The sequence below is a fragment of the Engystomops pustulosus genome, chromosome 5 (genome assembly GCF_040894005.1).
Source record: "Engystomops pustulosus chromosome 5, aEngPut4.maternal, whole genome shotgun sequence".
Lineage (NCBI taxonomy): Eukaryota > Metazoa > Chordata > Amphibia > Anura > Leptodactylidae > Engystomops > Engystomops pustulosus.
Window position 1 is genome coordinate 188,813,551 of NC_092415.1, and position 17,135 is coordinate 188,830,685.

Consider the following 17,135-nt stretch of genomic DNA (forward strand, 5'->3'; position numbering starts at 1 on the left):
TCTCACTTATTGAAAAAAATCTCCTAGAAAGTCATATGCAAATTAGCTGAGAAGAGTCACTTTTTGCCTCAGACGATTCCCTTTAAGAGGCTGTAGAAGGAGGGTCAATTCATCCCCCTCATTGGTGTCATATTAAAGAATGTCAACTTTCAGGACTCTGGTTCTGTGAGCTAAAGAGGGGGAAATACCGGTTGTGAACTGCAGATAAAGTTAACTGTGTAGTGACTGTGTCTCTTTAATTGTCAGAGACAGCCAATATGTAGTGGCAGTGCTATGTTATTCCTAATGCCACCACCAACAATCACCACTTGCTTAAAGGGGGTTTTCATTATAAACATTTGTGTCCTCTATCCAAGATGGGGGATAGATGTCTGATCCATAGTGGTCCAACAGCCAAGGGACCACAGTTTCTCCTAATTTTCTTATACAACTGAGGACTGTCTGGATCAGCAGGTTCCCTAAATCCTCCTAGAAGTTATACACAATTTAAAGGAAATCTACCATCAAAATCCATAATAATAAACCAGGGACAATTACTCATAGATCCAGGCACTGTGACTGTGGTAATTTTCTTATATTTGTTATCCATGGCCTCCTTCCTTGTAAAATCAACTTTTACATTTATGCTAATGAGCTAGACGGCCGCTGGTGGGTATTACCAGAATGCCCATCCCCCCTTCCCATAATGGAGGTTTGCAGGCTGTTACACTGTGAAGGAGCACTTCTCCTTCCTCCCTCTTTTGTGAGATAACATCAGGCACAGGGAGGGGGAAGGAGGTAGGCTCAGACAATGTAACAGCCTGTGAAGCTGCAGCACAGAGTTAATCTAGCAAGCCCCCCTTTTGACTCATTAGCATAATTTCACAAGGTGATTTTAGAAGGAAGGATTCAAAGGATAACAGATATATGAAGATTACCACAGTCACGGTGCCTGGATCTATGAGTAATGCCCCTGGTTTATTTTGAAGGATTTTAATGGTCAATTTCATTTAACGAAGCATAAGATGAGTTTGTCCAGCATTCTGTTGATTTCTACTGCTTAGGTTTTTGGGTTTTATACTAAATTTCAAAGCACAAACCTGTACAAAATAAAAATCTAAAAAGTAAGGTTAAAATATGATTGTTGCTTTCGAGAAGAAAAATAAGCTCTGTGATCACTCGCAACTTTTTTATCTTATAAACCATTCAGAAGTCTTGGGAAAGCGGGTGATTGGGATTTATAGTCCGTTTGTTTTGCCATGTGGATATCTACGGACAGAACTATGGAAGGTTCATCTATAAACCCCCTCTGTGTTCGGTTCACTATTATCAGATAGGAGATTTGGGAGAATTATTTTTCGTCTTGTTTGATATAGAAGTTAATGTTGGAAATCCAAATAGACTCCAGGAGACGACGTAAATAATTTTTTACTGTTTTCTTCTTTGCCCCCAGATACACGAGAAGTTGCACTACTACGAGAAGGAGAACCCGCAGCCCATCATCCACAGCGCTACAGCCCTGGCAGACGATGTGAGTATGTGCCGACTCTAAGCCCCAGTATTCCTATACACGAAATCCATCCCAATACAAACATGTGCAAGTCATTCCCAGGATACAAACCCTACACTGCGGAGATTGCTTCCCAGCGCGCTGTCAACACAGGGTGCTTGCTGACATCGCCTTAATTTGTGTTCATTCGTGCGCAATAAAAACACATCACCTTGGTATGCTCGGACGTGGCCGCCGCGTTATTAAAATTACAGGTTGCAGTCCCACAGAGGGGAGGCTGAGCGCCGTCCTCTGCCAACGTGGGGAGAAAGTCACAGACAAGAGGAGCGCCTTACAATAAGAGACAAATGAGACGTCTGTTCTGCTGACAGGAGAAGAAAAATGACGCCTAATACAGCAGAAACGAGTGATATAATATACAGCGAGGGGGTTGTCGGAGCCAAACGCGCAGTATACGAGCCGTGATTCATGTTCTCCAGCCGTCCAAATTACTGTCATAATCCAAAAAAAAAAGGACTGTTCAACAAGCAATTGCTGATGGAGGAGCCAATTTCCTGTGTCTATAATTCTATTAGAAAGGGGGGAAAAACATACACCTGCTTTTTGGGAACTGCTCGTTTATCACCAGGCGTATGAGGGAAATTGGGCAGAGGACCCGAGGGACGCACATTAAAGGTGGTGGGAAAATATTATTTTTAGAATAAGTGTCGGGTATCGCTGCCTGCTGGATTTATTCTTTGGGGCCTATGTGGGGGCCACGTCAGAAAGTCAGACTTCGTGTGCAGGGTTAGAGAACATTAAACCGTACCCCAACTACTAGTGTTCATTTATTGGACTGGGCTTCACACATGAGGCCTTCAGGGTCCTTATGTGACCTCAGCATTTTGTTAACAATTCTGGTCTTGTCTATAAGTTACAATCAACCCCATGGGCATTGTTACCCATCAATGGACGGAATTACCCATAATTACCCCACTTTGTTACCTCCCAAGTTTGTCCCATATGAGTAAATTGGACAAAGCCACCATCTCCTGCACAATGGCTTGTAAATATACAGACCACTGTAGACCACAGATTGGCAAACCCCCACCAATATACTATTGCTGGTCTATCCATAGCAAAGAGCATCAATATTGTGATCAATAAAACCACTTTTTCGAAAGGGGTTGTCAAACTGATGACACTCTAATACAGGCGGTCCCCTATTTAAGGACACCTGATTTACAGACTACCCCTAGTTACAGACGGACCTCTCTGTCCACTGTGACCTCTGGTGAAGATCTCTGGCTGATTTACTATAGAGCCAGGCTGCAATGATACTTCTTCCCATTACAGGAAAAAAATTTGAAAATTCAATTGTCACTGGGACAAATAAAAAATTTGTCTGTAGTAACAATTATAAAATATACAGTTTTGACTTGCATGCAAATTTAACATAAGAACAAACCCAAAGAACATGTCTTGTTACGAAACCCAGGGACTGTCTGTATATACATAAAGAGATGAGGCAAAAAGTATGGAAAAAAAGTAAAAACTTTATCAAAGACACTGACAAATCACAAGCCATAAAAACAGCTAAAAATAGAAAAAGGTTCATGAAATAGCTGACCAAGGGCAATACACCTCATAGTGGTGGACACCCCAACTAGTCACAGTATACATGCATACAATAGGGAAAGATCAAAACATGGACAAGGCTATACAAAGGATCTATAGGATCTGAAATAAACCCCATAATGCACTTTTTCTGCTATCCTATTGGTCTGGGATAAGTTATATAATGTGCAGTATCGTCTGCAGTTCCCGGTTCTGCGGGGGAGGAGTCTGATGTCTTCATATTACACCGTCTTCCCCTCCCGCTAGCTGCTGATTGACAGGCAGGTTCCCTGTTCCTCAGCCAGGGCAAGCTGTCAGTACACATATGGGGGGCACTGCGTTTAGGCAGGGTTTTGGCCATCTGTTCCAGCTGCAGCATGGGTATCCAATCCTGACAATTGTACTACATTTGCTCTACGATATCCTCAATAAGGTTTCCTAATCAAATGTAATTCTACCTAATAGTAGCATCTCAGGTCGGAACCTCAGTGGTGTCATCCCAGGCTTATTAGTCTGTCACCACCCTTCTCCTATTTCACTGAACATTAACTTATCACTGTGTAACAGTCATCTCCAACCCATGATAAGTAGCATTGTCAAAGTGGGACCTCCCTCACTCATTAAGTGTATGGGATATCTCTTTGGCGTTCCGTCTTATCTAATCCACCGAACATCCAAACCTCTTAAGAACACTTAGGTGTCTCCAGATTGGATAATTCTTTGCAGCACGGAGTATTTTGGAATCCATTTACAATCTCGATTTCCACTTCTTGGCAGGGATTTGGCTACATTTTAGCAAAGCGGTGACTATCCAACAGTAGATTAAGAAACAAAAACATTATGTACATTAGCGAACATAAAACATTGCAAAAGCAAACCCCTTGTCCCAGATGACGACTTTGCACATCTTCTGTTACATGTTCTTAAACCAACATTAAAAAGTGCTGAAGACATGGGATTCAGAGCACAAATTGGCTTGGGTCAGAACTCCTGGTCGCAGGCATGGAAATCAGTATTTCTCTAGTAAGACCATAACCGCTGACAATTTTGTTTTATGGGTAGGCTTAACCCCACGTGCACCAAATGGGCATAGCAAGCTCCGTCGATGCAGCCAAGTCCTGTAGAAAGAGCAGGCAAAGGGTGGATGTGGGCCCTACATTCCGAAAAGATGTACTTGGAGTCTAATTCTTCTGGCATATAACACCATTCCTATTCTGATACTGGAGACTAAGACACAAGCCTTCGGATTTTAACAATCTGAAATAATCTGCAATCAAGTGAATTTATAGTTCTGTTCCACTTGCGGTCCTGCTTGTGGTTTCGTCTCAAGCCTTATGATGTTTTTCTTGTGTGAGGTTTTTTTTTATTCCTGAGCCGATTCAAAAATTGTAGAAAAACTAGTTAAGATGCATGAGGGGATAACCATGACAAAAACGGAACCTGAGGAAATGTCCAATTTATGCCTCGTAGCTTGTAGTTGTCACTCCTAAGACGCATTTCTATCATCACATTGCATATTCCTTCTGCGCTAATCCATCTGTTCTATCGTAAGGATGTGCGGATGGAGTATTACAGTCGTAAAATCGAACACCTTGAGGTGCATGGGGTGGTCCAGGTCGGAAACGGGATTAGAACATACCCTATCCATGGAATTTGTATACTACAGCCCAGGCCTATTGACATGACCAAGGATAAGTTGCCAAACCAGACACAACCTATAAGAAACAGTGCTACCTTTTCTCAAAAAAAGACAGACCACTTTGACTTATGTTGGACAATTTTGAACCTCAGGACAATATATTTACCAGAAAACATTTTTTTGGTTTGGATGATCAATGCACTAGCGAGACGGGCACTATGTAAAACTCAATCTCCTTTCTGTGTCGGTGCCAGGTGAGAACTGATCAGTTGCTGAAGCCAATGGAATTAGTAAAATTTCTTAAAGGGTTTTCTGGGTTGATACATACGCCGCCAGTGGTGTAAAAATAATGAAGATCTTATACATACCTTGGTCCTTGTGGCACCTGCCATCCTCACTGGCCTCTGTTGATATACTCGGGCCTCCCATCCCTAGTGGTCTCTGTTAGTTCAAAACACGATTTGGCAGCACTTACGATTCATCCACACGCTAAATCCGTTAAAATCCTTCTTTATTTTAAATGCACATAATAAGAATGGACAACAAAGTGATCTACACGTTTCGACGCGGCAGCGTCTTAGTCATGATCCATCCACACGCACCATCCACATGCCATTACCTTTCTGGAGGAGGAAAAACGTGATTGGGTGAGCGGATAGTTTTTACATTTTTTTTTGCATCCATGATAGTGGTCTCTGTTGGTATACAGAAGCCCATTGGGATTTTCGCTCCCGCTGCAGCTTCTGCCTATGGCCTATAAGAGGCAGTAGCGATTGAGCATCGATTTGATGATCCCACTGAGCCCACGAGTGACAAGAGGCACCAAGCGCTACCGAAATTAAGGTCAGAAATAATCACCAGTTATATAACTATAAAAATTATGAACCTTAAAAAATGAGGCAAGTGTCACTATTTTTAGCTCTTAGGGTTAGGCGTCTACCACTTCCCAAATCACCGGGTTGTGTCTGCCACTTCCAGAGCAACAGTTTGAGTAGAGTCCCATGTTCCCTAGTTGGGTATATTGGTCAGGCATGGTCTTTTCTACACTGCTGCTTCAACATCAAGTAAAGTACAAGATTTGGTAGGATTAAGGACCACATCAGCTTAAGTTGATTTGGCTAAGCTGAAGATTGACTGAGCAGTCATTTCCTGTACGTTTAGACGGAGCAGGAAATAAGATATCGGGAGAGGAACCGGTAATCGGAAGAACAGAAAAGGCAGGGAATCGGCGAGTGCTGTTGTATATTATCTGACTATTTAATTAAACTATGCTCGCTGAATAACCCATTTAAGTGTTATGCAACAAATGACACCAATTGTTTTGTGGGTTTATGGGCCTTATAAATAACCAGGTGGACCCCGGCGTTGCCACTTTAATATTTACCACACAAAAGAAAAATGTACTGCAGCACCAAGGTGGAAACCGAGTAACTGCTTCCCAATAACCATTTATCTGTCTCGGAGAGGGTGGACAGCTTTCCTCGTTGTAACAAATGATGTCTGAGTGGATGAATGTGCTTAGTGTATGTTGCCAGGACATTATGTTAACAACGTGCAGGCATGAATTATTTTATCTATAGGCTTCTCAGGTATTAAAGAGGTTACAGTAACATGCGGTCTGTAAACCACGCCAGGAATCTAGAAAAAGAGCCTTTACATTAAACGATATAGGAAAACCACTCCACTGTTTAGCATCAAGCGAGATGCAGTGCCCCAATCTCTATCAGTATGTGTAAGGTAGAAATGTGTAATGCTTAGTTTCACCTATGGGGGCTTTGCAGAATAGTAGAAAACAAAGGGGGTCATTTACTAAGGGCCCGAATCACGGTTTTCCGACGGGTTACACGAATATTTCCGATTCGCGCCGATTTTCCCTGAATTGCCCCGGGATTTTGGCGCACGCGATCGGATTGTGCCGCAATGGCGCCAGGTTGCACGCAACGGAAATCGGGTGCGTGGCCGTAAGAAAACCCGACGGATTCGGAAAACCACTGCATTTGAAAAGAAAAAAAAGGGTCGCTTGACACCCGCTTACCTGCACTCAGATGGACTACAGCGCAGCACCGGCACCTGGTGGACATCGGGCGCACGACCTTAGTGAATCGCCGGAAGACCCGAATCCTCCGCAGAGAACGCGCCGCTGGGTTTGCGAAATGGACCGGGTAAGTAAATTTGCCCCAAAAAGTTGATGTACGCTTGGAGAAACCATAAGGATGGAGGCGGAGAGGGTTGTCGTCTTGATGCACTTGGTTCTAAACACGTTTCCTATTGTTAGCTAGGAGTATGGCACACCATCTTTAATCGCACAGGACAATGTACTGGCGTTTGCTTTAGATACGTGTAAGTTCACACTTGGGTTCGATAGCTTGGAGATGAGAAGTCACATCTAGTGTTATTCTCTAGTCTGAGGCCAGTCTTCCGATAAAGCGGGTCCCTTGAAGCCCCAGAACTTCTAGTAGGGTGCCCAAATCTGAAAGTACTGGAGCGGATACGTTTTTTTTTTTTTATACAAGGTGCAGGTATTAGGCAGTGTTAGAGGTACTACTGTACTTTCTCCAAACCCCCCTCTTGTAACCCAAGCCCCAAACAGCACATCCTCTATGAGATATTGGAAGAGATGCAGGTTCTGCCACCTCGTTCACAAGCCGCTTTTTCACTTGGACAGTGTCAAAGTTTGATCCATCCGTTTTTACAAGCAGGCCTTTGTCTGCACGCAAAGAGCCATTCCTCTAAATGAAGTGCGCAACTTTGCCCCCGTAGCCATAAATCAAAATGTGATCTGCCTGCTCCCGTTGCCAGATACGATTACTCGAGTTTAAACTCGACTGAAAGACCTGGCTTGAATGTGCTCTCGCGAGGCCGCAGCGCAGGACTGGTGATTAATAGTCTGTTTTCCTTCACGCTGGCTTCTGTTTTGAGCACACTGGAAAGCAATAATCTCTAACAAGATAGATTCTGGGTTGTCACTGACGCCCTGGGTGAGGCAGTGTTCGGCTTATGCTCACCGTGTCAATTTTGTCTCTTTCACAGCTGGCGGAGGAACTGCAGAGCCGACCGCTGAACAGCGAGATCAGAGAATTGCTGAAACTGCTGTCAAAACCAAATCTCAAGGTGAGGACATGCTACACCTGCGGAGCGTCCGCCGGGCCGGAATGAAAAGGAAGGGATTATGGATTGGAATTCTGGTGTAATTCTTCCTAAAGAACTGCATGATCTCCTAGGAGGGGGGCCAAAAATCTATGAATGCGTCTCCTTACATCATCCATCCCAGATAATATATCTGTAACCTCCTAAATTATAATGTTCTGACAACCTGCATAGTTAGGATGAGGCATTGACAGGTACTTATATTTTGGGAATTGTAGTACCTTAACCCCTTCAGGACTGCCATACGGTTATATATGTCCGAATTGCACATACCCCGTGCACGTAGCTTGGGTAAAGACGTTATGACTGTGTGCCACTTCAAACACCTATATGTTCTGGTCAGTGGCACCTCTGGGTTTCTAGGTGCCATGGAGCCGGTGATATCCACGGTTAAATTAAAGTATTGCAAAAACTTGTGGCTTTTTTAAATACAGCTCCCCATTCCAGACTTTCTCAAGTGGATGTCTCCAGTTCTGTGGCACCTAGAAACACATCCTGATGGGGAGATACTCCTCTGTAATATGATACCAGAACTGTGTTTCTAGTTGTCACCATTCAAAAGATATAGCCGTATAAAGGGAGCCACTGTCACAACGTCTATACACGTGCTCTCTATTTAGCTGTATGACGCTCATGAAGGGGTTAAGGCACAATCTTTCCCAAACAATCAGTTCCTATAGTTTTGACCCAATTGTCTATTCAGGATTTCTACATATGGGTCAGATGGGTGGTTCTGGGCTGGGATGGATAGGCTGGTAACAGCCGTATTACTAAGAGACTAACTAATTATTATAATTTTATTATTATAATCCCAGGATTGTCTGGGATTAAAAAAAAACAATCCTCTCTCCATACTCCCGTTGAGCTGTGGCGCCGCCTGTCACTTCTGTTTTCTGTTTGTATACAGTTATGCTACAGCAGGAGTTTCCGGCTGTGGCTGTCAGGTGACTGCACCATTGGCCTCTGTATATGCAGTGAAAGACAGCATGGCAGCTCATCAGAAACACAGAGAGGCGATTTTAAACTCTTTATTATTTTCTTACCCCCTGGAACCTGATATAAAAAGTTTTTAATCCCAAACAACCAGAGACTTATTAGTAATTAATATGATGGCAGTAAAGGCAGTCCCCGGGTTACATACAAGATACGTTCTGTAGGTTTGTTCTTAAGTTGAATTTGTATGTAAGTCGAACTGTATATTTTATCATTGTAACCCCAGCCAAATTTTTTTGGTCTCTGTGACAATTGGATTTTTAAAATGCTGGGTTGTCATCAGAACCAGAATTAACAATAAAGCTTCATTACAGACACCTGTGATAACTGTTACAGCTGATTATTGTAGCCTAGGACTAAAGCACAGTAAGTTACCAACATTCAGAGGTCCGTTTGTAACTAGGGGTCGTCTGTAAGTCGGGTAGGGGACCGCCTGTATATAAATAAAAATTATTATTATTATTGGCTATATGTGCGCAAGTTAGCTTTAATATGGATTGTACGGTCTCTCTCTTTAAGGTACTAATACTTTCTAATTTGTTGGATTGGGCGAAAGCGGTTTTGGGTGTCCTGACCCTACATAGGGCATAAAATAGGGTTCACCAAAGCTGCCTTAGATATACGACACCGTTGTAATACACTTTTAGATTCTCCTTTCAGGTCCGATCTGACAAGCTCTGTGCAACGCTGCGCAATCTGTGTGCGCTATATAAATAAAGAATTATTATTATTTATTAGCCATATACAGGATAATGTAATAAGACACAGATATAGGGCAGTTCCTGTGTTACGTTAGATAGGTTCCATAGGTTTGTTCTTAAGTTGAATTTGTATGTAAGTCGGAACTGTAGATTTTATCATTGTAGATCCAGACAAAAATTTTTTTTTTTTTTTGCCCCAGTGACAACTGGATTTTCTAAATTTTTTGCTGTAATGGGACCAAGGATTATCAATAAATCTTCATTACAGACACCTTACAGCTGATCATTGCAGTCTGGGAGTAAAGTAAAACATCTAGAGAGGTCACAAGAGGTCACAGGGGGCAGAGGGGTCCATCTGTAACTAGGGGTTGTCTGTAAGTCGGGTGTCCTTAAGTAGGGGACCGCTTGTATATGTACTAAAAAGAGAACAAAGTTTTCTTATTTTCCCTAATGATGTAGGAGAAATGATACTTTACTATTCCTGGAAAATTCATTATAACTCAGAGAATCCGCCTCCTGTTTTTGTTTTTTTTTCTACATTTTTATTTATTGTTTATTCTGTCCATTAAACTTCATATTTTTATATCTCTGACATTTTCTGGGCAGATAGACCCCGGGTTTTGGGAGAATAATCAGAGTATTTTATAGCTGGTGTTTTTGTAAACTATTAAAATGTCTTTTTTTAAAAAATATCCAATTGCAAACAATTTATTGTAATGTTAATAGGGAATACGCAACGGAAGTGGACTGCGCGGTATGGAAACATCTTTTACTTGATTATAAGAAGACTGGGATTCCTACATTGTGGGGTCATTGACCCTGTGGTAGATTTCACACACAAAAAAATAGGATATTACTGACCGTTACTGAAGCGGATATTAAAGGGGTGTGCAGGCAGAATCTGACATTGGTTATGGAGAGACAACTGAACAGGTTACTATATTTACATTATAGGTAGCACGGTGGCTTAGTGGTTAGCATTACAGCCTTGCAGCGCTGGGGACTTGGGTTCTAGTTCATCTGCAGAGAATTTGTAAGTTCTCTCCGTGTTTGCGTGGGTTTCCTCCAGGTCCTCCGTTTTCCTCCCGAACTCCAAAATATACTGGTAGGTTGATTAGATTGTGAGCCCCATTGGGGACAGGGACTGATTTAGCAAACTTTGTGCAGCGCTGCGTAATCTGTGTGCGCTATATAAATAAAGGAATTATTATTATTACATTTACAATGTTCTGTTCAGGCGCACACAGAATAGTCATGAAATTTAAGGTCACATAAAAGACTGCCTGTATAGGGGGATTCTGAGCAATCATCTTGGGACCCTGGTTTTTGAAGTGAGGTTTTTCCTAGAAAATTCGGTATATGATATGAGCAGATTTTAGGAGAAAAATAATACGTAGTTTTATGGGAATTATTCAGTAATGCTTGTAATTTTGTGTTTATAAATCCAATATGTGGGGTCCTACTTAATCCGGTTTCCCCATCAGTGTGTTTGGTCCAAGAATCTTGCTCTTTTGCCGGATTCCCTAGACAAAATGGATGGGGAGAGCTTGACTTCAGTGCTGAACTCTCTGCCTCCTTGACTTTATACAACCAATCTATATCTCACTTCAAAGTTGATTTTCTGGCTGATGCCCCAACCTTGTCCATGAAAGAAACACAATCTGGGAGGTGTTCATCTGCAACATAGATGATGCCTGATTGTCAGTTGCACATCACCCTATGTATACATAAGTGTGCGAGCAGCAGAATTGTATATGGGAGGAATTATCACAGTACAAATCGTTCCTCTGCTTTGTAGTTTATAGCAGCCAGTATTTTCATTATTATTAGCTAGTGTAAAAAGCCTTAGCAATGAGCACCTATCTAAGCGATATAGTAAGTCAGCACTTGTGTGCCTGAGAATGGGTCCCGAATTCAGGGAAAGTATCTTAAAGCTGATCATCTCAACCGGTCAGTAATGAGAGAAATGCAATAGTTGAACCCTGGTCCCTGTGTGCATCCTGGGCTCAACCTCTGTCAGTCGCAAGGTTACCTTACAAGACTCCATATTTATTTGTCTTCGATTGTGCTCTTAGGTCCTATTATTGCTTTAGATCCTTGGCCCACCGGAGGATCCTCCGATTCTCTGGTGGGCCAGTCCGACACTAGGGATAGGAAGTGTAACCCAGAACTCACCCTTGACCCTAGGTCGACTCCAGAACTGTCAGTTTAGGCCCAAATTACTTGTTTAACTTCTAAAGGTAAATCCGAGGTTATTGCTTTACCTGAATCCACGATGTGAGTTGAGGTCAAGGAATAAACCGCAGATTGTCATCCGCTAAAGTAGTGAATCCTGTCCTGTCCGTAAACTGATTTTCTCAATATGAAAATGAATTAATATTTGCCAGAACATGCGATTTGTGGTCAGAAATGACTCCAACTCCCAACATTTTCCCCTTCCCTGCTCAAATGCTGCAGCATTGAAGCTAATATGAAAGAACATTTTCCCTTTTTGTTCGAGGTGAGTTTAATAATCCATTAAACATATGTGGACAGCTGGTTTTCAGCGTAGAAGACATGGTTATTAAATTCACAGATCTGTCCTTGCTGCCAGAGGGGTCAGTAGTACATTGATGTTCTATCCAGGGCAGGCTGCTATCTGTGCAGAGGTTCGGGGGGCTCGCTCTATGTTGTAAGGGATCTGTGGATTTTATGTGCCTCCTGGCAGCTCCAAGTGATGGAAGTAACTCGTCTACCTTCTGGTGTTGGAGGTGATTTACTTGTGCCTCTTCTGGACCATTTTCTAAACAATATATCCAATTCGAAGATCATACAATAAAATGCGCTATTTAAAACTGAGGTTACGGTTCAGCCGAGCATGAGGTTTATGGATACACTTTTAACATACCCAAAAATACTCCTAACTGTCCAGAAGTGTTTCTGCACACTACACAGATGTCTCAGCAGATGACATGAATATCCTCAGGGTCATGTACTTAAAAAAAAATGTGAAATTCACTTTAGCAATCAGTCACGTTACAATAGCCTTTCTCGTGCTTAAGACGTTACGTTTTTGTTGCTTTTATTTGGTGCAGAATTTTCTAAACCATCCTTGAAGGGGTTTTCCATGAATACTTGCCTTGCTCTGGCTCCTGGATCCCCCTTTGATCCAATTCTTTCCGTTTTGGGCTCCTGTTTGACTGGAAGTTTGTGGGGGGATCTCAGGATCCGCTAAATTCAATTAATGGCCTCCTTGGACCAAGGAGGAAGTTCCTTGGCAAATTGAAGTGGCTCATTGAATGATGTACCGGAAAAAAAGTGAGATAAGGCTGGGTACGCTGAGCATACACATTGACATATAATGGCAGATGGAGAGCATACTTGTTGCCTCCGTCCGACCACTATACGCCACATCCAGAGAAAAAGTCAGGATGGAAAGATGTAGCAAGCTACGTCTCTACACCCTGCTCCCTCCTGCTGAGTGACGTATGCATCAAGGAGACACTCCCGTACATCGGCAGCAGCCGGTGATTGGCTGCTACCGATGTAGACTCCCCCTCGCATCCATGGGGAGAAGGGGTCCCCAGGCGAGGTATCCCACCGTATAATCCTATAGTGGGAAAAATCTGTGCCATATGTTTTAAGGGCACCTGTCTTTAGAATGTATGACAATAAATGTGATGTGAACTTGGCCTAATACTAAAATCTTAGGTTTTAAAGCATATTTAATAAAATATCTATGAACAGTTAGGTACCCAGGCGACCTTGCACATTAATAATAAACTTCCTAGACATAGACGAGAGCAAAAAAAAAGACATAGCCAAGACACAATACTGTGCACCTAAAGGGGCATACCGGTTCCGTATTCGCACTATGCACAACATTTATGTCAGCAAGTCCAACAAAATAGTGGTGCATCCCCAATTAACTGAGTGCACCAGAAAATAAAGTTTGTAAATTTGAATCTTTGTGCAAATCCGCTTCTTGGTGCATCGGCAGTTGTGTATCGGCAGATGTGGACCACCCCTGGTGCATTTGAAAATATATCTGCATAGAGAAAAACAAAAATATTTCTCTAAATTGAGAGATCACTGGGAAGAACTGTACAGGGAGCCATTCAGGACCAGTTTAATGTGGGACTTGGTTATGTAGCTTGATGTAGAGCTGTATGTTTCTATGGTTACAGACTACAAGCAAACACTTAGGCTCATTTCACACTACTGTTCCTTCCCTCCATTACTTAAATCCGTTAAAAAAGTAAGGAATGGCGGTTTAAGCTATCACTTAAAATTCCCATTGACCTCAATGTAAATTTTATGTCATCCCTTATGTTCCGTTTAGGCAGAGATCCGTTATCCATGCTTTTTTTTCGACTGATACTTTTCCTCCGCACGGATAACGGATCCATGACAAAATTGACCATAACGGACGACATATAATTTACATTGATGTCAATGGGATTTTGAACCAATACGTGATACCTTGGTTAAACCTCCATTCTGCGCTTTTTTAAGAGAGGGTGGGAAGGAACGGTAGTGTGATTTTAGCCTTAATAGACTACCACCTAATGTATATAGAACAGTGTATCATTGCAAAAAGAAGATTATGCATTGAAGTTAAGTGACATTGCTAAATTTAGGTGACATCAAGCCTTAAACATGTTGGGGAACTACAAGCATCAGCTTGCATGAGAGCTTTGGATAGTGATTATTACTACTTTTTTTATAGGTTCAGCTTTCCATACATTTTTTTTTTTTTTTTTTTACTAAACATGTGAAAAAAAAACACCTGAGGTCTTTTTTTACTTTTTTTTAGCAATTTTTTTATTAGGCTGCAAAAAATATGATTTGCTGCTAGTTGATGTAAAGCATTTTCACACCTAGTTTTATACATCCATTGGTTTCACGTAAGGAATACAAGAATATGTTGATGCAATGTCTCATGGACAGCTGAGAACACGGAAAATCACACATGTTTGTAATATTCAACTTTATTGAGGCAATACAGACAAAAGCACAAAATACTGTTGGAAAAAGAAACCTAATGTAGATGGGAAATATTTATTGTCCTATGCCAAGTCAAATTTGACTTCCCATGTTCTCTCGTGTGAACTTTCCAACAAATGTTGTTCTAGGATCCTATTGGGACTTGTGTACGACAGGTAAAAGTCAAAAGTTTCCAGTAACCAATCATAATCTGTCACTTTTCCGATGCAGCCTAGAAATTGAAAATTATGATGTGATTGGTTGTTGTTAATGCCAGTTTACCATATACAGTCATGTGGTCTACTCAAGTCCGTTTCACACAACATCAAAAATTGGATATTTGATGTTTTTTGAATGGACGGCACAACAGCTGCACCTGAATCAATACTTTGCCGTTAAAAAGTACAACATAGCCTTGTTCAGAACCAGTTTCATGGATCACTCATAGACTGTAGTTTATAAGAATCCACAAAAATCCGGATGCTGGACTGATACAAATTGTCCGAGGAAAATTGAAGAAAGATGAAAATTGCAGAGATTCAGCACGTTCATCTCCAAGTTGTATTAGACTTCAATAAAATTGGGATAAATCTATAGCCCTTTGGAGACCTTTGAGAACATCTTTGTTATATGGTATGCATTGGAACGTGACACAAATTATTTTCTAAAATTCTGTTGGAAGAGTAAAGAAGTGCACCATGGACCTATAGATTTAGATCTAAGCTGTTAAACCAGACGTAACCCATTGATCGGTGTGGCACTAAGAGTAGCCACGTTTTCTAATCCCCAACTAACCTCTTTATCACACACGCCCCCACAATCTTAAAATCTTCTTTTGGGAACCTGAGTTTTACACCTGTACATATAAGCCATTAATGTTTTCAATGATCTAACAAAGGAAGATATAGGGGCACATTTACTTACCCGTCCTGACACTTTCCCCGAAAGTGCATTTTCTGACTGAGCGGCGATTCACTACGATCGTGCGCCCGGTATCCTGCATGTGTCGCTTCCTTGATCAGGTTCACCTTCTTCTTCCTGGTGCATGTAAGTGCTTGATCTAACAAAACAATTTGAAAGTTAAATCCCGCGCTCAGTCCGAATCAGTCAGATGGTCCGACGGCCTGCCCCCCGATCTCACATGAAAGCCAGCGCAGCTCCGCCACGATCCGATTGCATGTGACACAACCCCCTGTTAAATACCTGTCACAGCGATGCAAATCCCGAAAACATCGGAAAATCCGACAATAGTGTGATCCGGGACCCATAGTAAATAAGTTCCATAGACTTAGGCTTGGTATACAGATTTAGACCATCATTCAACTTTCATGAATTGACTTCACTCAACAATTACTGAAATAGAATGATTCCACGTTAAAAAATGTAATTGAAGAATTCCTTGAAACGCTTGTTTCTCAATAATTCCTAGTCTACAGTTTCTCCCTGTGTTCCTGTCTGGGCTGGGTTACTGACCTATCGTGCTTGCGGCTCGCCATATTTTCCCAAACAAAATAAATATTAGATTAAGAGCTGCTCAGTTCCTTCAGCTCGGCCAATTATGTTGTCCTTCTTTACTTGGCACAATTGCGAACTGGAAGTGATTGGCGTTTCAGGTTAGAATCACAATCAGCTGCCTCTGTACATGAGAGGGGATTGTTTTACTTTAAGTGTTCGTTTGGGTTCCCAGATCTTAGAAGTAATAATCAAGTATTGCTCGGCTTCCAAGATTGATATTGTAATTGATTTATTTTCATTTTGTAATCAAGAGGAAGCTATGGAATGTTTTCACTATGTGTTACTTCGACAGACACGTGGTAGCCCTTCTTTGTGAATTATTGTCACCGTCCTGTCTCTTTACCTCTAAGCATTTGGATTACAATATAATTAATTGCGTGTTATAACTTACCTTGCACCTTGACAGAATCATCTGTGTAGTCCTAGGGTTTGGGCTTTGGTTTGGATGCATTTCAAAAAACAACATGTGACTTGTCTGTGCTGCAGACTCCTCAGCTCTCAGCCCCCACCTTTGTGCTCCTGTACAGCTCCTCCCTCCTGCTCTTTCACAGAGGTCACAGCTTGGTGAGGTGACATCAGTGGTGGAGGGAGAAGCTGTGTAGGAGCACCAAGGTGAGAGCTGAGCAGCACAGCCAAGTCACATGTTTTTTGTTTTTTTTAAATGCATCCAAACCCTGGTCCCTGGTGACAGGTTGCCTTTAACCATTTCTTGGAAGTAAAAGTAAACTTTGGGGAGGGTTCGATACGGAAAGACTTCAGAGTAAGACTTCGGTTGTCTGAGGCTGCAGTACCCAAGGTTTCCTATTTGAGATGTCTCCTATTCTGCATATACTGAAGTCTTCCTGGCCTTCCTCACTGCTCTTGAATTATTTTTTCGTCAATCTAGGAGCCCACATTAAAGGGAACTTGTCGCCAGAGACTTTTTTTTTTTTTACTTCCCCATGCCCACCGACAATTAATAGCAAATCCCCAAATAGTTTTGATCAAAATTCTGTCATTTGTGGATCAAATGATAATTTATATTAAACTTTACCTGAAACAAAGGATTTGTACACCGGACCAGATGAAGGTTAAAAAATTTAAACTTTAA

The 17,135-nt window shown here is 41.8% G+C and overlaps 1 protein-coding gene across 2 annotated transcripts in view; it reads left to right on the forward strand.

Moving 5' to 3' along the window:
- MPP7 (MAGUK p55 scaffold protein 7) overlaps positions 1 to 17,135 on the forward strand; it is a 227,840-nt gene that overhangs the window by 130,352 nt on the left and 80,353 nt on the right. For both annotated transcript variants that reach the window (XM_072154085.1, XM_072154086.1), the window contains exons 5-6: positions 1,433 to 1,510; positions 7,755 to 7,835. In XM_072154085.1, the coding sequence (XP_072010186.1) occupies positions 1,433 to 1,510; positions 7,755 to 7,835 (159 nt within the window). The remainder of the gene's footprint in view (positions 1 to 1,432; positions 1,511 to 7,754; positions 7,836 to 17,135) is intronic.